This window comes from Ammospiza nelsoni, chromosome 13 (genome assembly GCF_027579445.1).
Source record: "Ammospiza nelsoni isolate bAmmNel1 chromosome 13, bAmmNel1.pri, whole genome shotgun sequence".
NCBI lineage: Eukaryota > Metazoa > Chordata > Aves > Passeriformes > Passerellidae > Ammospiza > Ammospiza nelsoni.
Window position 1 is genome coordinate 13,407,921 of NC_080645.1, and position 21,083 is coordinate 13,429,003.

At 40.4% G+C, this 21,083-nt stretch overlaps 2 protein-coding genes across 4 annotated transcripts; one reads left to right on the forward strand and one right to left on the reverse strand.

Annotated features, from left to right (window-relative positions):
• Nucleotides 1-3,139: 3,139 nt before the first annotated feature.
• PRMT7 (protein arginine methyltransferase 7) lies at nt 3,140-17,563 on the reverse strand. Of its 3 annotated transcripts, none has more exons than XM_059481716.1 (18): nt 17,174-17,563; nt 16,197-16,368; nt 15,404-15,440; nt 13,985-14,134; nt 13,338-13,446; nt 12,537-12,649; nt 11,083-11,324; nt 10,747-10,924; nt 9,530-9,657; nt 8,577-8,736; nt 8,078-8,161; nt 7,027-7,074; nt 6,718-6,807; nt 5,960-6,121; nt 5,768-5,842; nt 5,199-5,359; nt 3,920-4,016; nt 3,140-3,366 (listed from the first exon to the last, which is right to left on the reverse strand). In XM_059481716.1, the coding sequence occupies exons 2-18, from the start codon at nt 16,289-16,291 to the stop codon at nt 3,211-3,213; spliced, it is 2,085 nt and encodes a 694-aa protein (XP_059337699.1). In that variant the 5' UTR covers nt 16,292-16,368; nt 17,174-17,563; the 3' UTR covers nt 3,140-3,210. The 3 variants fall into 3 exon arrangements, with proteins under 3 accessions (XP_059337699.1, XP_059337698.1, XP_059337697.1); XM_059481715.1 differs by having other exon boundaries at nt 16,197-16,372; XM_059481714.1 differs by lacking the exon at nt 17,174-17,563 and adding an exon at nt 16,866-17,020 and having other exon boundaries at nt 16,197-16,372.
• Nucleotides 16,967-21,073, forward strand: SLC7A6OS (solute carrier family 7 member 6 opposite strand). Its single transcript, XM_059481718.1, has 5 exons — nt 16,967-17,206; nt 17,981-18,358; nt 18,722-18,916; nt 19,789-19,912; nt 20,388-21,073. The coding sequence occupies exons 1-5, from the start codon at nt 17,063-17,065 to the stop codon at nt 20,507-20,509; spliced, it is 963 nt and encodes a 320-aa protein (XP_059337701.1). The 5' UTR covers nt 16,967-17,062; the 3' UTR covers nt 20,510-21,073.
• Nucleotides 21,074-21,083: the final 10 nt, after the last annotated feature.

Below are 21,083 nucleotides of genomic sequence, written 5' to 3' on the forward strand. Positions count from 1 at the left end.
CCAAGCCAAATTAACATTTTGCAATGCCATCAGAGTCAATAAGGTAGAATGACAACACAAGCACCCGTTGTATTCAGTCATCACTGGAAAAATCCAACTCTAGGAAGCTCTAATAGTCTCTTCCCCCCCTAACAACCAGCTGTAACTACAAATAGAATACAAAAGATGAGTGACTAAATGAATTAGTCCTGAACTGCATCCTCTATCTTGTTAAATGCAGGAAGCCCACACAGAGCAGTTTCAAAGGGACTAATGAAGGAGAAAAGCAAGCTCCAGGATCTCAGTCCTTGAAGTGCCCAGCTTTCACACAAAAGGTAACAGTTCTGCAAATAAAGGAGCAAATCTTGCACCTGCCATGGTTTAGAAAACACCTTTTAAAATGCAAGACTTGTCCTTCATTAGGGCCATGACAACCTCACTGTCCAAGGAGCACTATTCACCCTGCAGTCAGCATAAGAGTTTGTTGCCTGCCTGCTTTAACAGTAGGTGCAGGTCTGGGTTAGATTTACGAGCAGTTACGGTGCAGGTCTGGGTTAGATTTACGAGCAGTTACCACTTTTTGCACTGGTTTTCCACGTCCATGCATGTATGTACAGTGTATCTCATAACACAAGTGTGATTTGCATCAGACAGCTGCATTGCAAGCCTCTGCATTTTCCTGATTTATAACGTGCTAGAAATTCAGAAGTGGGTTCTCAGCACCCTCTTGTGGAGCTGTGCTGTGCTAACCACCACACCTTAGTAAAATCTCACTGCAATTCAGAACCACAGAACAGTTACTTCTGCAGTAAAGCCAAAACTGGGAAGTTAAATGTGAATGGCAACACTTGGTAGTTTATTGACTTTTAATACCTGACTAAAACCTGTGTCTTGCATTAAAAAAGCTGCCCAGCTATACACTAGCTCTCTTGCAATATCTGATCTCTAATGCTGTTAGTTCAGGGCTGGCAGAAGATCCTGTTTCTATTAGAACGTGCATCTGTGCCTGCAGGCTTAGTCAGGATCAAAGCTATTGTCATTTAGAAAAAAAATTGCCTGTGCTGGCAGCACCAAATAAGTTCCTTCCAAGAGAAAATAGGATTCTTGCTCTGCTTATTAGGACGCCCATAGCCAGCAGCTCTTCCAACTCAGAACATCACTGCAATGCTTCTGTCAGGTCTGGGAACAAATGGAGGTTGACTGCTGCTCTGGGTAATGTGTTTGTTTGATAGAGTGCCTTTCCTCCCCCAAGTGTGTGCCTGCAGTAAATGCCCTGTGGAACAGGACAGAGATAGAAACAGGCTCTTATTTTGTTCTTGCACACATAAGTAAGAAATGGTGTCCCTCTGTAAGCAGCTGTTTTCCACACAATTGACAGATCACATCAGGTTTTTAAGCCCAACCTAAAGAACTCACATAAGTCAAGAAAGACTGTTACATACAATAAATAGTCTTAATTACACACACTTGTGGTAAGGGCTTGTCTCAATAGCCTCCAGCAATTTAACAATTTTAATTTTAAATCCTTAAAGCACTTGCAGTGCATATCTAAATGCATAAGCCAAATCAGCAAGCATTAGTGATGCTGGTAACACTCACAGTGAATTAGAACATGCACAAGGTTTCTTGAGCATATCCCTCAGATTTTGCTCTTCTTAGGAACCCACAGGTGCTAAAATATGCTCAGCATTCCATCCTTCCAGGTTTTTTGGGGTTTTTTTGGATATCAGCAAAGCAATTTCTGCTCCAGGTGCACTGAAATTTAAGATATTCTTCCTTATATGCACACAGCACACAGCTCAGCCCTGGGAACACAGCTCTGCAGGTGGCTGCTACTGCATCCAGCCTCTGCCCTTCCCTTTCACTGCGCCCACCCCGGGCATCTTAAAAGTGCAGTTTTGAAAAGTGGAATTCACACACATCAGCAGGAGCTGCAAGGTTTCTGTTCATTCGGAAAATGGATCTAAAACTTTGGGAATATTGCAGATGGCTCGTGGGTCTATAAATATGATCACAGCATCAGGGGAAAAAAAGGAAGAATTTTTACTCACAAGAATGATGTATCATGGTGACCAGGAGAGCAGAGTAGGGGAGGCTCCTGCTGCCTCATGGTTTCTTTATATTCCTTTCACTTTGCTAAAGCTGCTGCTCAGAGAAATAGGAGTAGCTTTAATAACTGTCATCCCTGTGGATGGCTGACATAATTTGGGACTGGCAGGACATTGATTTTCTATCAAAACTTTAATAGGTCACACATACAAAACAGATATCAATTGATTCTTCATCTAAAGCAGAACTCACTTCACACAATGCCACTGCAGCCAATGTGATCTGGAGAAAACTAAGAAAACCTCAGCAGTGGACATGTGCTACAGCAGAGACCTCACAACTCAGCCAAACTGGCAGGTTTTATTTACACCTCTGATGGAATGAGTCATTTTTAATCATCTACTGAATATTACATCTCTCATAAAGATTTGCTTTTTGCCCATGACTCTTTTTCTTCAGTTTCTAGTCAGACTACCATCGGTTTGTCACTTCCAATAATCTGAATATATATTTTCTAATTTCCAGTCACAGCTTTCCAGATTCTGGTCACTTTTTGGCACAGGACTCTTCAGAAATGCAGCATCTCAGATCATCAGCTGCAGCAGAACATTAGTGCACCACAGTTTAATCCCCTGGCCATTTCAGCTTAGAACCAGCCAGAACTTAGATGAGTCTGAGAGCAGCTAAGCTGTTTCCTTCTCCCTATTACATGTACTAATATACATATGTATCTTGACTTGGGATTTCTGTTTGTGCAGTCTGGAGATTATTTCCCATTTTACAGTGACAGAGCACAGCCTAGAAATAGAAGTGTTTAACTCACTTTTCTCTAATGTCAGTGTAAGGCCTGGTGTCCTCATCCAATGATATGCCATGCAATAACCAGCTGCTATTGTCAAATCAACTGTTCTGTACCTCCTTAGCACTATATAAAACCCTGGAAGAGATGATGAGAAGCATGTGTGTATATATGTATATAATTCCTGACAAGAATTCCTGCCCCTAAGAAATGGCTCCTCTCTACCTCACTAACTGTATTTTGAAAACAAACCCATAAAGGTTAGAAGCATGTTAAAGAAAAGTTTGCTCTCTGAACACAACGAAAGAAAACTTCTGCTGTACAAAAAAAGGAAATGCTGTATGTTTATTATAATTTAGGAATATGAGCAGGAGGAAAGAATTTTATAATAGCTTGAAATCCATGGCAATCTCTCCTGTCTTTGTGTCAAAATTCATAGCGTATTCGACAGCAGTAGGGTCCGACAGAATTTCTGATTCAATAACAGAGCTGAAGAAATAAACAGCTTGCTTGCAGTGGGGATTCCATTCACAGTTTCCCTAAAGGAGAGAGTTAAAGTGAAAGAAGTCAAAATCTTCAATATTATTATAGAGTAACAACGCAGTCAGAGTTCTTGCTCCCAGCTGAACACACAATGATCAACAGTTATCATTTACACTGCCATCCACTCCACTATGGAACCCATAACTTGAAAAACCATCTGCTACACCACACACTGAAGTCACTGACCTAAAAATGGATTTGGTCAAAGAATACTGAGAGAGAATACTAAAAATGCTTACTCCTTCCTCTCCAAATTTTTGGTTTTGTTAAACTGAGGTTATTTGTATGAAAAAACTCTGCTTTGACCTAGCATCCCATTTAAATTCTGAATTTGATTCCAAACTAGGGAGCATTTGGATGCAAATCAGACTCTCCCATTTTAAGGTACAACCCTGCTCCCCATAAAAACATGAACAGATAATTTTAGTACTTCTGATGACACAATGACCAAACAGTGTGAGAAGGGGTACTACACAACCCAAGCACGGCCAGCGGAGACCCTCTGCAATCCTACAGACTTTAACATAATGAATTAAAATGAAGATATACCTTTTCATTGGACAGTTTCATCAGTCCTGTACTAACAGAGATATCAGCAGTAAGATGATATTCCATCCACAGAACTGCTCCATGGCTCTTGCCTTTCCTGGGGAGAGATGCAGGATAGAAACTGTCACTTTCCACAATCCTGGCAGCTTAAACACTGCACTAGTGCTTAACTGAGAGCTGCAAAAGCATGAACAACTTCCTTCCTTGAAAGAAAGCTGAACAGCTGACTGAGTTGGTAACTGGGGGCAGAAACTTTAAAGTATTTGCAGATATGAAATCCAAAAAAAGGCAAGGAAGAGAACATGTCATAACTACATCTGCTCAGCAGCACAGCCACTTAACCAGCACTGAGTAACATGGCATGAATTACACAGATAAGCTGGGAACTTCCTTTAGAGACCCCAGCTTCTACTGACTCTGAATTTAGAGGAAATATTTACCACACACATGGTGTCACTTCAAGTGCCTGCTCCACAAGAAGCAGAGGCCATGCCACTGTGCTGCCTGAAAACACAACTGCTGCAAAGGCACAGAGACCCCACAGATGGCTCTGCAGTCTATGAAAGCTTGATTTTCTCATTTTGTTGAATGAGAAACACAGCAGTGTTTGAGCTATGTAAGTTCTAGATAGTTAAAAAAATAAAGCTTTCTCATTTTTAAATTCTTTACAGCATTTCAAGTTTGAATAGAATTAAGTACAATCCACGGTTATAGTGGAAAGTATCTCAGAAGATGTGGCAAAATATAAACTGTCAGGATTATAGTTAGAAGAAAGAATAACATATACATTAAAAGCTATTAACATATACACAACAATTATAAGCTACTAGCATATAATTTTAAAGCTATTAAACATAATAAGTTTAATTATTAAACACAATAATTTGACAAGCTAAGTAGAAGCTTTTTCTGAACAGAAACACTAAAAAAATCCAGGTAATATTTTATTTTCTCTAAACTATAAATTAATATATTTAAAATTTAAATCATGGTGAGAGCTATTAAAATGTTGTTTTTTTAAACAGAGGTATATTATCTAATCTAATAATATCAAACATTATTGTATTATTGTTATAGCCTAGTGTGAATATCCACAGGAAGCTTGTGCCAGGGCAACTTCCACAATCTTAGGTCACATTATTAAAACTGCCAAGTACATTTACACCAGTTAAGTGTAATACACTTAAAGGAGCTCTAAACTCAACTCCTCTAAAGAGCTTTACTGGGAGGTAAAGAAATGGATGATGACAAAAATATTTATTGCAGTGAGAAAACTGACCTTAAGAGCTTCACAGAGCCCTCTGTGCTGAGACAGTGCTCTGGGACAGTCTTTGTGAAGTCAAATGTCAGAACTTCCTGGGGCTCTGAGAGTGACTTGCAGGGATATTCCCACAGTGGGTGAGGTTCTGCTTCCTTGGATTCCCTAAAATTCAGAGAATCCTGAAAAAAGGAAGGAATAAAATTAACTGAAAACAGGAGAAATGCACACCCAGAGTATTCAAGCAATAAAGCTGCAAAAGAGCAGGACTGCACTTAGTCATAAGGGAGAAAATGTCCTACATGCATGAAACCAAATGCTGTGACTGGGGCCCTCAGCCCTGAAACAGAAATGGGCACTTTCAAACACAATGCACTGAAATTTTCTTTTTCCACACCATGAACTCCATTCTACAACTGCCTATACTCCTCCAAATTAATCTAGAACAAAGCTCTAGAAGCTGATAAAAATGAATCTCAAACAATGGTGTTCTGCCTAATACACAAGTTTTTCAACAGTCACTAAATGCTTGATTAAGCCAAACTGATTTTTTGTTTTGCCAAGACTTATGGTGAAACTGATTTTCTTACTTTAATCATATCATCCATAGTCCGGACATCAAAACCTTCACAGATGCCACAGGGACTCCGGATTCTCCACAAATCCTGGAAGAAACAACAGCATTTTGTTTGGCTTTATCAAAGGAAATGGGAAATCTTGCAATAATTTTAGCTGTAGCTTAGACATTCAAAAACAAACCACATACTATGTATCTATCTCACCTGGAACTCCACAATCATCATGTGCAAAGAAGCAGACTGAGGCAGGACAGTGACATTGCTGGCAAGGTGAGAGCTCACAGCTGTCCTGGCATACCAAAAATACAGGTTATGCCATGGCAACAAACTTGTAGTGAAAAACGGCTCTCCCACCAGGACAGAAATCTTGGCAAAGGAGGGAAGAGATAAAAAGCATTATAATAAAGAACAACAACTCACAACACAGGCTGTTTAGATCTTCCAATAGTTGCCAGTGCAATATATTAAGTGAAATCATCTAGATTGCTCCATAGGGATTTAATTGTTGTACACTGCACATTCAGCACACTGGACATTGTTCTGTGGGTTAACTACCACATTTTAAATTGAATTTTCCTGCAACAAAGTTTGTGAGAAAATATTGAATTTGAGTTTGGAAGGCTTTGTAATGAGTCACAGAATTCTGAGGTTCTGAAGTATGTTATTACTTCCAAATAGATTGCAATCTTCTTGAGTGGCCTGTGAAAGTTACAGCCTTGTAGAACCAGTTAAACTGCTTTAACTACTGAGGCAATTATGCAGCAGGGAAAGTCAGACCCTTCAAAAACAAAGCAACAACCCTCCCACATTCTTTAGTCTCTAATTTTAGTGGCACATGGTGTGAAACACTTAAATTTTAGATTAATTGGGATATAACAGAATTCATTGTGGTAACAATTCATTTTTACCTTCTGCTCCCTACCAACCCCTAAAATTCAGTATCATGGACAACTGTAACATACCTTTTTATCTTCCAAATGAGAAGGCTTCAGCAACTCAGGTCGCACTTCTATTATTTTAATTTTATCTTCAAGATTATTTGCTTTAAAAATCTAAAATCAAAAAGTAACACACTGTCTTTATCAAAAGCCACAATTGAGTCCAAAATAACAATTTCATTGAAAATAAATAAGGAAAAAAAACCCAGCAGCCAAAAGAAATTTTAACAAAACTGCCTGCCATAACTCATGAGGATGAAACAAGTCTATTCTTGAAGGCTGCATGCACCTTGCAAGGAGAGATCCAGCTTTAACAGAAAATGGAATACTCACTTTTTCCATGACAGAACAGGCCACACCAGAATTTTCTAAGGTAAACACCTAATGAAAATACGCAGTTAGTCAAACTAGCTTTATAGTTTTAATTAAAAGTTTATGTAACTGAAGAATGAAGCAAGATTTCGATGCCCTAGTGAGCACAGTTCATAAGAACCATGCATATATTCGCACTATAATGAACTTCTAAAAGAACAAAACACCCACCAAAACTACAGGCTAAATACTGTTTTCACAGCTATAAAAAAAAAAACCAAAAAAACCAACAGAATGCCAATACTTATTTTCCTTTTTTAAGTTGCACACAGCACATTAACATTTGTCCCAAGCACATATTTACTCATGAACAAATGAAGGCATATCACCACTGTGCCAAACTGTAAATACTGCTTAGTATAACCTGACTGTATCAGCTGGAAAGTGCTCAGAAGACTTTTGCAGTAAGAAAAAAATTAGTTTTTATCCAAAATTGATGAATTGTTAGGAAATATGCTACATTCCTCAGGATTATATTACATTACACATTCCCAGATATTCAATTCAGCTCTAACAGATTTTAGTTTAAAGAGCTCCCCATCAAGCAGGGCATTTATGTGTGTGAGACAGCCAGGCAGCTCTCAGCCACACACAGACCCAGTACTCTTACTGCTTCCTACTTGGCTCTTACAGATCTTCCACTCCAGACTAGGTAATAAATGTAATTATGGAATTGCAAACATAAAAGAAAAATACCCTCCCAGACATTTAGGTCCATAGAACTTCTTCAGAAAAACAAGATGGCAAACAGGAAGCGGTGGGGAATAAGGAACAGCACTTTCCCTCAAAACTACAAACTGGGAAATGTCAAATCTGGTAATTATCATCTTCCTAGACTTGAGCTTGACCAGAGATTAATTTAACCACCCCTTCAGCACAATGTGAGTCTATTCCTCACTTGTCCCTGAAGAGGCACTGGAAATAGTTAAATAATGAGCTGAAAATGAACTCCATGAGAGAAAAATACCAAGCTAAAATGCAAAGATCTGAAAAACAGGACAAAGTACTGTACCTGCTTTGCTCCAAGATAATGAGCCAGCACAGGCAGCAGACTGCCATCACTGATACAAAGGCAAATGCTATCTGTTTTCAGAACCTACAGAAAACAAATAGTCATTGTTATTCTTATTGCAGAGGGAAAACTTTCCACACTTTATACACTTTCATACCAAATAACTGTAAAAAAATTGTCATGTAATGCCTTTGGCTTAGGTCTGAAAAAGTTTGCTCAAAAATGTAATGGATGTCTTTATTCAACTGCCAATACTATGTCTAACAAACACACAGAGCTACTACAAATCCTATTAAAAATGGCTGCTTACCATTTACAAATTTAATACTAAAGCTTTCAAGACAAAACTGTAACTTCCATCTGCTGATGGAAGAAAAATACACTTTGTGAGCAAAGTCCTTTGCAGGGGACAAACAAATTCCATAAATAATTATGTAAATAAACCAGGGTGTGCATCCCTCAGAGGAGCCAAGAGAACCTGCAGGCAGCAAGCACTCACTTTCCTCAAGGACTTGACGTACTGGCGTGTCCGGCTCTGATCGTTCAGCTCCCCAAAGCGGGGCCTGTTCCACAGCAGATGGGCACGACACCTACAGACAGGACTCTGCACACAGACATCTGCTTTCTGCTCCTCTTCATCTGCTCTGCTCTCCCCTTCTCTGGAAAAAAACTCAGTGTAGTATCAACCACAGCATCAGTAAGACATTTTTGTAAACAGCACATTGATGCATTTTGGCTGATATGCACAGTAATGAATACAAACTCTGCTGTCACTTTTTTGAAGCTCCTGGCTCTCCAGAGACATTTCTGTAACTCTGCATTTCCAAATGAAGAGGGGTCAAAAAGAATTTTCACCTTCTTTAAAAGACAAAACCAAGAACCATCCCCCACTTCACCACTAACTGTGATGGTTAGTTACTTTAGGCTTTGCCCTTTCAGCAAACAGTTACTTGTTTGGATTTTGGATTCCAAAGTAAAAAAGGCACAGCAGATTCAGACATTTTAAAGCTAGCACTGGTTTTAAAAATGTTTGCTGCAATTGCCATGACAACCAACATGATTAAGCCCTTTTTAATCTGAGCAAAAAGCAGTAATCTCAAAAAGACAGTGCTGACTAGGAAAATAGAAAATGGAAATGGAATGGCAATTATTTCACTTCCTTACCAGTATGCCACTTCAGCTGGGCTGTATTTTACGATTTCCAGGAACCAACCATGATTGCTTTATGCTTCTTTTCAAAGAATGGAACCAGGTACGAGGCAGGACCTTGCAGTCCAACTGAGTTTTTAGGCATAATGTGTATTTTTCACCTGTGCATTGCCCATATTAGCCTTTAATATTTTTCTACTTTTTAGGTTCTAATCTTGCATTTCTACAAAAGGAGATGCTCTAAGTGCAGCAAATACTGCAGCCTGAGTAAGAGAGCAGTCTTTTCCACACCCAGATTGTTACCTGGCTTTCTGCAGGTTGTACCACACAGAGTACTCATCACGACAGGCAGTCAGGTGCAGCTTCTCACCCTGCAGAACTGGCTCCTCACGTGGAAGAAAATAAACACACTGCATCCAGTGATCCCTCCACTGAAAAGGGTTGATATACAAAACCTCAGAAACTCACTCATAAATAGCAAATGGAAAGTAAACAAATAGCAGGAAATCAATTAGGAAGAATGGGTACAATTTTGAAAATGCAGGATTAATTTAAAGAATCTTGTTCAATTTAGCAAGGCTGAATAAAGACCAATATCACACATTGAATAATATTGATTTCTTGCAACAGAATAAATCCAAGACCATTGGCTTGCTCACTGGCCAAGCTTCTACTGCAACCAAATGAAAAACAACCCAAAATTGCTTTGCATTTATTAATGCTGTTTACCCTCCATGGTTAACTTGTGTTAGAAACCTGAACTGCTGACAGCCTCATGCACCCAGAATTGTCACTTAGTGTCACTCTGATCACAGCACAACTACTATGTGTTTCAAAAAGCTGGTTTTTGCACTGCAAATATCCTATGCTGATCAGTCAGTCTAAGCTGAACACCTCCAAATTGATAATTTCAAATTTTATTCTCAAACATGCTAATTGTAGACAATCATTTTGTCCTTTGAACTTCCTTTTGACAAAGTTCATCCTACTGGTAAATTCACTCACAAAAACCACAGCAATCTGACTTAATAGTGATAGTATCTCTGTAATTATCCATAACAATCCAGCACTTTCCTACAACAGCCTCTTTTGTTTTAATGAGAGTATAAATATACTACCATGAACATAAAACTTACTTGGAAATTTAATAGAAGAACTACAAGGAAGCAAAGCACAGACTAACATTTTAACCAGAGACAGAGACTAGTTAAGGAAAAAGATATGGACATTTTTATTTCTTGAACATAAAAGAAATAACGATATCTGGAAGAACAACTTCAGTCTTTAAGTTTTACAAAAAAGATCACTGTTTAATGTTTACCATTAAAGAAAACCTCAAATGGGCATATACCATAGCTAAAATTTCTACAATTTGCTTATTTAGCATCTTCCAATACATTAAATACTAAGTTCCTAAGCAAAGTTCCTAAGCAATTTAAGGCAGAGCTGCTTAAATCCCCCAGTACTCCAAAGGATTGCTCAGTCATCTGACAATGGTATCTGAAGGCTCAGTATTTTACCTGCAAAGCAGAAGTGGGTTTTACCCAGTAGGGAGCCATTGAGCAATTTATCATCCCAGAGGGGTCCATGTCAATATCCCACCAGGAAAGTACAATTTGTGCCTTGCCAGATTTCACAGCCTCCAGCTGCACTCTATAGCAGGTAGAAGCACTCTGTACTGGCTTACTGAAATCCACACTGCAGGGAAGCATGAAAATTGTAAAAAGAAATATTAGAAAGGAAATTGTAAAATGAATTCTTCAGAAATTCTCATCAGTTTCTTAAGCTCAGTACACAGCTTATATGAAAGGCATAAGAGGATAACTTTGTTTTGAACAAAACAATATCTCCCTTACCTGAACATTTTCACCACATCACTAAGGGTACTGAAGTCACCTGAAGGCATCTGGTTCAGCTGGATATCACAAACAGAAGGAAGACCTGGACAGTTCTCCATTTCTGAAGGTGGAACAAGTATTTTTTCACCATCCTCTGCTTCAACATGAACAGGAAAGAGTTTCTTCCAGGACCACATTCTTCTGGATTCCACTAACTGGACATAGACTGTTGCCCTGTGAGGCACTGCCTCACATCCTTCCTGAGTATTCAAAACAAAGGGTAAATACATTCAACAAGTTTCACTTATTGACATAAGTGAGATTAAATCAACTGAAATTCAATCTCATTTAAAGAAAAGTTGGACTGGGAGCTTTGAAATCTAAAATACAAGTTATTTTAGAGACTTTTGTAACATTAGAGCAATTTGTCTCTCTGTGAAACAGAATACACATATCTGTCCTGTTCAGTGTGCTTCAGCAAGGCCAGATTTCTTCATTAATCATGCAATATTATCAGTTGACTAGCCTCAGTTAAAATTGCATTTCCTTTATTGTTCTGAAATAAGAGATCTAGCTTGAGCTTCTCAGGACAGAAAACTACTAAGCTATCAACAGTAAAAGAGAGTTACTGATTGTAATGAGAAAATAAGAAAAATAATGGTTTAAATATTTATGCAAGGACAACTTTGTATCCATGTTTAAAGAGTGGAAAACATACAAGTTGTCCTAAAATCCCACTAAGCACTAAGAGCGAACCATGAAGTTCAAAAACAATGCATTAACAGAAAAAAGACTAATTGCAATTAAGAGTTCTATATAGAAAGCAGTACAAAGTTATGGAGTGTTACTGTCTTTATATGGTGTCTTCTAAACTCATGAATGGAAACTTGGAAACCTAAACGAAGTTCTGCCATCCACATTTTAATGAAGGGAAAATATTAGAAAATGTAAAAGAGAAAGCTCCAAAATTATACCCATAGATTATAAGTCCAAAAAAAGAGTTGTTATTTAAATACACTGTTAAAATATTTTCACATGCAAAATGCACATGGAGTAGTAAAAACACAATAGAAAAAATATCCAACCAAAAATGTATCAATGCCTGGAAGTAAAGCTCATCAAATTTAGCATAATTTTTTAAAATATCTTGGGACAAAGTTATTATTAAGGAGAACTTCAAATCAGAACTGGATGCCTTTCTGAAAGACATTTGTTAACCAGTAAGTTATTGGTTTCAACACAAAGCAACTAGGTGTACTTTCAGAGCCTGTGACTTACAATATGAACTCAAATAGCTTTATTCTAGGAATGAATCTAGTAAATTATTGACTGAATAAGAAACTAGCAGAGCTGATGGTGTATTTACCAAGAGATACAGAAGCCTAAGTTCTGTATAATCTCTATCCTACTTCAAAAAAAGGCAGAAAAATTTCTGTAGTGATAGATGTGACACATTCCCTATATTTTCTTACCTGTACAAGATATTTGTGTGCATGCTCATAGGTTGGTAAAGCTCCTTCTCCAATCAGCTCTGTATCAAATAATTCTGTTACAAGGATGTTTGCTCGACACTGCATATCTCCATCTGAAAGATACAAATTAACATTGAAATGTTAAATCTTTTACCTGAATACACAAGTAATTAAAAACTTATTCCTGTTAAAGAGTCTGCAGAAGACTGGAAATTATTTTCCATTTGAAATACAAATGGTTACTGAAATATTACCAGAACACTTTCTTCCAAAGTAGATTTCCAGTGTTACTTTCTAGAATGTAAAGTATCACTGAACCCTTAAGGTTGGAGAAGACCTTTAAGATCTAAAGTCCAACCACTAACCCAGCACCATCACCATGTCCCACCACTAACCCATGTCCCCATGTGCCATATCCACATGTTTTTGAGCACTTCCAGGGATGCTGACTCTACCCTTTCCCTAGGCAGTCTTTTTGATGCTTTAACACCCCTCCTGTGAAATTTTCCGAATCTCCAATCTAAACCTTCCCTGGCACAACTTGAGGCCATTTCCTGTCATCCTGTCACCTGGGAGAAGAGGCCAACCCTCACCTTTCTCACCCAATAACTCCTTTCAGCTGTAGAGATGAGGGTTTGCCTAAGCCTCCTCTTCTCCAACCTGAACGCATCCCAGCTCCCTCAGTGCACTCAATACACTTGTTTTAATCAAAAAAAAGGTGTAAGAAATAACAGTAAGACCTTTTCCTTCACGATTTTCAGGTATTTGCCCATTTTTTTAAGCCTAGCCTACTTTTCTCACCTGGGCCAACTGTGACTTCAGTGGAATGCTTGTTGATTACTTTGATCTTGTCAGAAAAACCATTTTTCTCCACTATCTTCACAGCAGCATTAGCCATGGGCTTGAACACCTGTGAACAGCGAGAGTGCAACAAAATGGTTCCCTTCAAGTCAGCTTTCAAAAATGGAAGGGCACCTACACAAAATGCAATATATTTAATTCTGAAAAAAAAATTAACATATTCTTATCTTTTCCTATGTTTGAAGTTCATTACCATGAAACAAGGCAATGAGCCTCACTTGAAAAATTCAGAGCTTCACTGTTAGTTATTGGCTGCCTCCAAAGGCTACTCCAATTTAACTTTTGAAACACAAGAATACACATTAATACTGCAGCATTTACATTAAACAAATTCATTTCTTTGTAAAAATAAAGATACCTATACATGCATCAACAGAAGCCCCTAAAGACTTACATGTGCTCAAGCCACTATGTCAATGAAACCAAAACACCCAGCAATGAAATACTCACTGCTTGTATTAACAGTGTAATTGTCAAGAGAACTTCTGTTTCATTCAGAACAAAAATAACAGAGATAGTACACAACCTGAAAATAAGAGCATCCCAAAGAACATATTGAATATGTGCAACCCCTAACAAACACTCACCTCAATGGCATAGCAGAAATCTGCCCCAGCTGAAGCTGCCATCATGGACAGGAGTCCTGTGCCAGTCCCTATGTCCAGCACAATTGCTTTCTCACCTCTCTCCTTTACTCTGCTCACTGCAGCATGAATACCTTGGTAGTATTTCACATTCTGTGGAAAAGAAAAAAAATCAGCAACCTTTTATCCATTTATGTTTTTAATTTTTGTGCAGAAATCTTGCACTCTTTGACTGTGAGTTTATAATCAGAAAAAGTCCTACAGACACTCCTCATGCCAAGCAGTCACACCAAAGCCATTTTCAGCAGTAACAAGTGTAACTGACAGAACCAGCCCATTTAAAGTACATTAATATTTATCACAATGTTCATATTACTATTGGTCAATCAGCTATTCATAACCTATGTATGATTTCCAAATGTCATATATTTTCCCAAGTAAATAATAATCAGATCCATGGGAGATAATACAGGTTTTCTGATTAATTTTCCCCTGCAGGACCACTCAAATAGTCATATTCTCCCTATGGCAGTACAAGAGCTGAAGTATCTTGTTTAGATTCCTCTCTTCATTTACTCAAAAAAGTTCACACATGAGAATTAAACCTGTGTAAATTCTGGGTTTTAGTTACAGGCCATTAAACAGAGCTATAAGCATCAACAACAGGAAGAAAATAAATGCTGTCAGCCACAAGATACAGATTTATATGGTTATATTTTCTTTATAACAACCTACTGTAAGATATTCCTTTCCAAATGATTTATCTAGCCTTTCCAAGGAATAGACAACCTTTGATTATACATTTGGAAGGTCTGCTGGACCCCCTTCTCAACAATTCTAGTCAACAACTTTGATACATATAATTCCAATAGCTGTTTTTATCACTCACACACAACCTGCTGCCTCTACAAAGTTTATTAAATGCCTTATCCCACTGACAAGTTTTAATTCAATATGAAATCAATATTCATTGTGGAGGCACCAAAAAAATCTTTCAAAATGTTATTGATGGAAGGCTGACTTAATGGCTAGAGGAAAATGAACATTTGAACTATTCACTCCAGACTTCATCATGCCTGTACATATGGTAGAAATACCACAGAAGAACAAACTTACATATACTCCTATAAAAACTTAGAAGCCCAGCTCCACTTTTACAACCTTTGAAATTTCATCTAACGAGCGCTCTGTCAAAAATCTCAAACACAGAAGAGCAAAACTGGCTACTGAATATAAAAATGTTCTGCAGTAAACAACAGAACAGTAAAGTCAGATGTAAGAAGGCATTTGTTGATTTAAGAGCAGGTCTGGTACCTTAGAGAGTACAAAAATGTGATCATTTTATTTTTCAGTGACAGCTATTCAAGAGAAATGCAATGGCTCTTTTCCCTCCATTCAAAAGGGTTTTGGTTCTGTACTTACTCTGTCCTTATCATGAAGCATATCTGCATAGCGTGACCTGCAATAAAAGATATTCCAGTTTAAATACTCCATTCTGCAAAGCAACTGGTCCCTGTGCCCCACAAATGTACAAACTGACACACTCTGGGAAGACCTAAAGTGTTTCTCTAATCTAAGGGATAATGTAATTTCAGTGATCTGGCCATCAGCATATAAATCAACTAATGAATCACTGGCACAAATCCTCTCCACAGCAATGGACCCAAGGGATAGACAGATGTAGGGACAAACAGCTGTGAAGTAGCACCTGAGACACACATAGAGTCCTACACAGCAACGAAAGACACTGAGACTTAAACTTCTTTGGTTCCCATTTCTTCATGAGTTCCACTACTCAAAAATACCCCAAAATATATCTTCTCACTTTCGCTGGCTATTACACTAAGCTCTTAAAAAGCTACACCAAGAACAGACAACCGGCAGTTACATGTTGCACTGCCATTTAAAAGCAATTTGGTAAATGCATTTTGTCCCAGCTCAGACACTGTCAGTATCAGGATGAGCTGGACAGAAAACATATTTAAAAAGTTAGAAGGAAACTACTTGGAGAATGGTTTATAACATTTTACGTTGACAGTTCTCCTCTGTACACCACTGGGCACATTTACTGACATTTAGACTATTCTACAGTCTGTTCACCTCATGCCCTTGGAACTTCTACAAAGACAGACCCCCAAGCTGCCCGTAAAAAAAATGTTGGATTTGCCCATTTTTCAGTGGCCTTTAACAGAACAAGCCACTTTTCCAAGCATACCTTGCAATCTCCTGGTGGTAGTCATAGTCCTCACCCTCTTCCAGCCACTCCATCGAGCCAGTGGTTGGATTGGCTCTTCCACAGAATGTCTTCATGATCAATCTCAAGCCGTATTGTATTATTTATGTATTGTGTGCAGCTTTGCTTTCACTTCAACAGAATACACCAAATGCTGGCTGTGAAAAAAAACCAAAAACAAACCAAGCATAAAACTTTTAGTAAACACAAGTATCGCTTTAGCTCTTGTACATTTCCCCCACTACATCTGTTTTAGCCATTAGTACTGGTGACCGCTTTATGCTTTTTTCCTAAGGACGTTTTAAGCTAAAATATGTCACCTAGCCCTGCACTGAAAGGGGACCCTGAAGATCATCCAGGTGTAACCCCTGAGAACACAACGCAGGAAAGAAACCAACACAGCAGTAAATCCTCATGGAAGAGCATCCCTTCAGTGGATCAGGCCGGCGGCGGCCCCTCCCCCGGAGTCCCCAAGGGGGAACCGGCACAGGCCCGGCCCTTCCCTGCCTCAGGAACGAGCTGCGATGGGGCACGGCCGGAGCGCTCCCCGCCATCCCCAGCCCGGAACCAGCGCAGCGGGCCCGAGAAGCCGCGGGCTCGTCCCTCCTCAGAGCCCCAGGCCGGCAGCTCCCACATGCCGCGTGTGCCCACCTTGAACCCCGCGGGTGTGCCCGCCCCGGATGCCGCGTGTGCCTGCCCCGGACACCGCGTGTATCCGCCCCGAGCGCCGCTCGTGCCCGCCCCGGCCCCGCGTGTCCCTGTCCCGCACACGCCGTCACTCCCCGCCGCCGCTGAGCCCGAGCCGCGGGGCCGGCGCTGTGCGGGCGCTCCGCCCTCTCGCAGTCACCATGGCGGGCGCGGCCGTGCTGCGTGTGCGGCGGAAGCGCGGCGGCTCCGAGCCGGCCGAGGCGCTGCTTCTGGCCTGCAAGCGGCGCCGGGCCGAGCCCGTAGAGAACAACCTCTTCAAGCTCGCAGCGACCGTCTCCTCCAAGGTATCGGGTCGGGCCGGGCCGGGCCGGGCGGAATGGGCCGGGCGGATTGGGCCGGTGCTCCTGGAGGGGTTTGCAAAGCAGCGCCTCTCTCTGGCTGCTCCTCGCGGCCTTTCGGGGCTCCGCTCTGGCTGTGCTGCCCTGCACAGTAGCCCGGCCCCGGGCAGCGCCGTCCGCTGCCGCTAACCGAGGGCACGGCGGCTCCTCCCGCGCTGTGACAGCCGCGGACACGGCAGGAGCACAGCTCCGGCCCACAGCACCCGCCCCCGGGACAGGCTGTGCGCGGCACTCGCTTCTCTACACTTTTCTACACTCTTCCTCACTTGGAAGCTACACAACAGTCAATAAGTAGAGCTTGAATTTCTGCCTAGAGAGATGCTGAAGCTCCGCCCTACAGGGATAACAGCCTCCATCCAGCCTTTTCTATTGAGTAAGAATAGGGAAATGGTCTTCTTAGGATAAAGTAAAGGATATTGTGCGCTAAATTTAGGTCTGCTGCAGTCTTCCAAAGGCATGTGTTTTTCTTTGGAGAGCTATTTTGTACCACAAAGTTGTTTAAAAATCAAATTGAAATAGCCTTAGGACTTCTAGATCTTGGGACTTTTCTCCCCTTATAACAAGAGAATATTATGATTATGTTGCTTAAAGTCATAGTAGAAGTTACTTGAATGTTAGGATTACTGGTATTGCAGTTCTTCATCCCTTCCAGGAAGGAATATGACTTGCTATATTGATGTTTTCATTACATTCCTCCTCCTCTTTGTTCCTTTCCCCCAGAACGAACCAGTTCAGAAATACGTTAAAGATGCCATCACACGGGACAAGGCAGCTCAGAGCCTGCGGCCCCCTTTGGGAAGCACCCAGCAAATCCTTCAGGAGCTGCGCTGTGCCAGGCAGGCAGAAAGGAAGGAGAAGCGGTACCGGGTCATTTCCAGCCACCGGCCCCACTGTGCCCACACAGCTGCACCTGCCGCAGACGGACAGGCTGTGCCCCACGGGGACAGGTTGGACTCTGAAGCACTGCAGGATGCTTCACCAGAGGAGAGCAGTGCTGTGGATAAAAGTTCAGACTGCTGTGGGAAATTCCAGCTGTTTGATATTATACAAGAAGAGGAGACAGTGGGAGATTCCAGTGTAACCACTGCAAACCCACAGGTCAGCTATGAACCTGGGCTACTTGAAGTGCTTTGGTATGGCTGTTGAGTGGCACATGTGGGCAGACTGCTGTGGCAGTTTTATTGTACTCTAAGTATTCCACTATTTAATAGGAGCTTTAACTAGTGCACCTAGTTAAAGCTCCTATTAAAGGAGCAAGTTGCAATGTTTCATGAGGATCCTGAGTGCACTAATGTTCAAGCAGACAGTGTGCATAGCTGCTGCTTAAGGAAGGCCTTGTTCCACCCTATTTTCCTTTGCCCTGGTCTGATGGATAAGTTCTCTTTTCATCTGAAAACTGTTGGCTGTAAATGAGACTTTGTATGAATTTAGTGGAAACGTTTTTTCGTTTTTTCTCAGCAGAAGACCAATCCAGATGCAATTCTCTGCAATGCAGTAGAGATGATCCGTGAGCGTTTAAACATTTCTGAAGATGGTAAAGAACACGGTCACAAAGAGGATGAGTATGTTTATGACATCTACTATAAGGAAACATCAGCCCCTGACTGGATTGAAAATATCCTTTCTGTACAGCCCTACAGAGAAGAATATGAATGGGTAAGAGTGCGGAAAAAAACAATCTTTCTCAATTAGAAAGACATCAAATAAAAGATGTTTAAAATTCTGCTCTTGGAAGCTGCCATGCTAAGAAAGGTCCTTTCAGGCAGACACTACATGTATGCTCAGTGACCTCTTGTGTGAGGCCTTTTGTAACTGCCAGTCCCATGTTCCTGCAGGTTACTCCTGATCCCAGGACATCATATGACAAAATGGAAGGGATGGTGCTCAGGTCACGAGAAGAATCTCTCTGGTTTCAAACTGACAATTCCATTTTGGCACAGGAGAATTGCATCATTTATGTCTTGCTTGCAGTTAGGAGGCAGCCATTAAAATGGCATTGTAAATAGGACTGAATGAAAACAAAAGCAAGGGGGAACACACAACTTTTGCACTATTTGAGGACTTGACTTTAATCTTCATATCAGAGATTTTTTCATAATACTTCTTCAGTGACTGTGGAGTTAGGAAGTTTAATCTAAGGTTTAGTCTTGTGTTGTATAGTTCCTGTGATTAACAGACTTGTATATTGGGAGCCTGAAATTATTTTCTGTCTTCCCTGATCTATTATACTACTGCTGAAGTGAGTAGGATTAAGCTAGACATTAGCATTGAAGTGCTAGAGTGGAACACATACATGTGGGACTTCACTGATTTTTCACCTCAAGCAGATTTGAAGTGTGCTGGTGAATGCAGTAACAACTCCAAATTCTCCTGCAGTGTGCCCTGTGTCACTGCAGAATTACTTCTGCTGGCCATCAGTATTTCCTGGCTCTTTCTGGTCTGTACAGTATTGCACAGCTGGATGAAAATTCACTTAACATTCACTATAAGCACAGACACTCAGCATTGTGTTTTGTGTTGACATGCAGGTAAATGATGATCCTGGTCCAGAGGAAGTGTATGATGATGAAGATGATGAAAATGATGAAAATAACTGGCGTAATGATTATCCTGAGGAAGATGAATTCTTGCCTGAGGAAGATGGAGAAAAAGGTACACCTGTCATAAATGCTGTTTGCTTTCCTGCTGTGCATGTATACATCCCCTCTTTTTTACATGCTATCCCTAAAAAAGCAACTTAACTGAGCACTGCTGGGGTAGGATTCTGCTCTTAAAATGGTGAAATGCTTGTAGAGAAGGATTATCTTTCTTGGAACTAGAAGAGAAATTAGTGCTCGTGAAAAGACAAAATTGAGAAATTTTGAGCCTCACATTGAGGCTGCTGGAATTGCAAAGGTTTGCTTGCTTACAGAAGGAATCCGTGACTTGGGTCCACATGCTTGTGAAACACTGCCTCTGCCTTCTGAAGTCTCTACCCCAGAGTCCTTCAAGCACAGTTCAAACCCCTGCTCATACAGAAGTTAATCAGACTTCGTTAGTTTCTCAAGAAGCTTAAACTAGTCTGATTAACCTAATTTTTTAAGTAAAAAGAAGGGATAATCTAGAAGTGTTGATGCTTTCTCTGCAGATTCTGAAGAGAGCTTCAGTGATGAGGACCAATGTTACAGAAGAAGAACATGGGACAAGTATCGAGAGGAGGTTTTGAAGGAATTTGGATACGATCAGATTGAAGATTTGGGTTCTGACTAACAGCCTGGTTTTGGAGATGAAATGCACACTGAGGGTGAACATTTGCTGCTGTAGGAGAATGTACTATCTGAGCAGCCAGCTTCAGCTGGTGGACATTAAACAGATGGGTGTGTTATAGGTAAAAGATAAGTTATGTTAAATTAGGGTAGAGTTAAATTATATTGTATATATTATGTTATATTAATTGTATTATGTTAAGAGTTTGGGGGTCCAGGGTTTGGTGGAACGGAGGTCCAGCAGGGCAAGGTGAGGTCAAAGAGGGATTGGATGGAAGATCTGACCAATCATTCAAAGCCCTGCAGAAATGATTGGTCCAGACTGAACAGAGTTAAAGATGAATGAGGAGCCTGGAAATGGACCAGTCACCATGCAGATCCGTAATGGAGCAATCCTGGACTCGAAGGGGTCTATAAATGGGGGAGTTTAGTTGGGTTGGGGTTCTTCTTTTTGGAAAGTTGCTTTTGGGGGAGAACCCAGTGCATTTGTGGGTAGCGTTTTTGGCTCACTGTGTGGGTGCTTGGGCTTATCCTAGATATTCCATTCCTTGTAGCTATTTTAATAAATGAGAACCTCT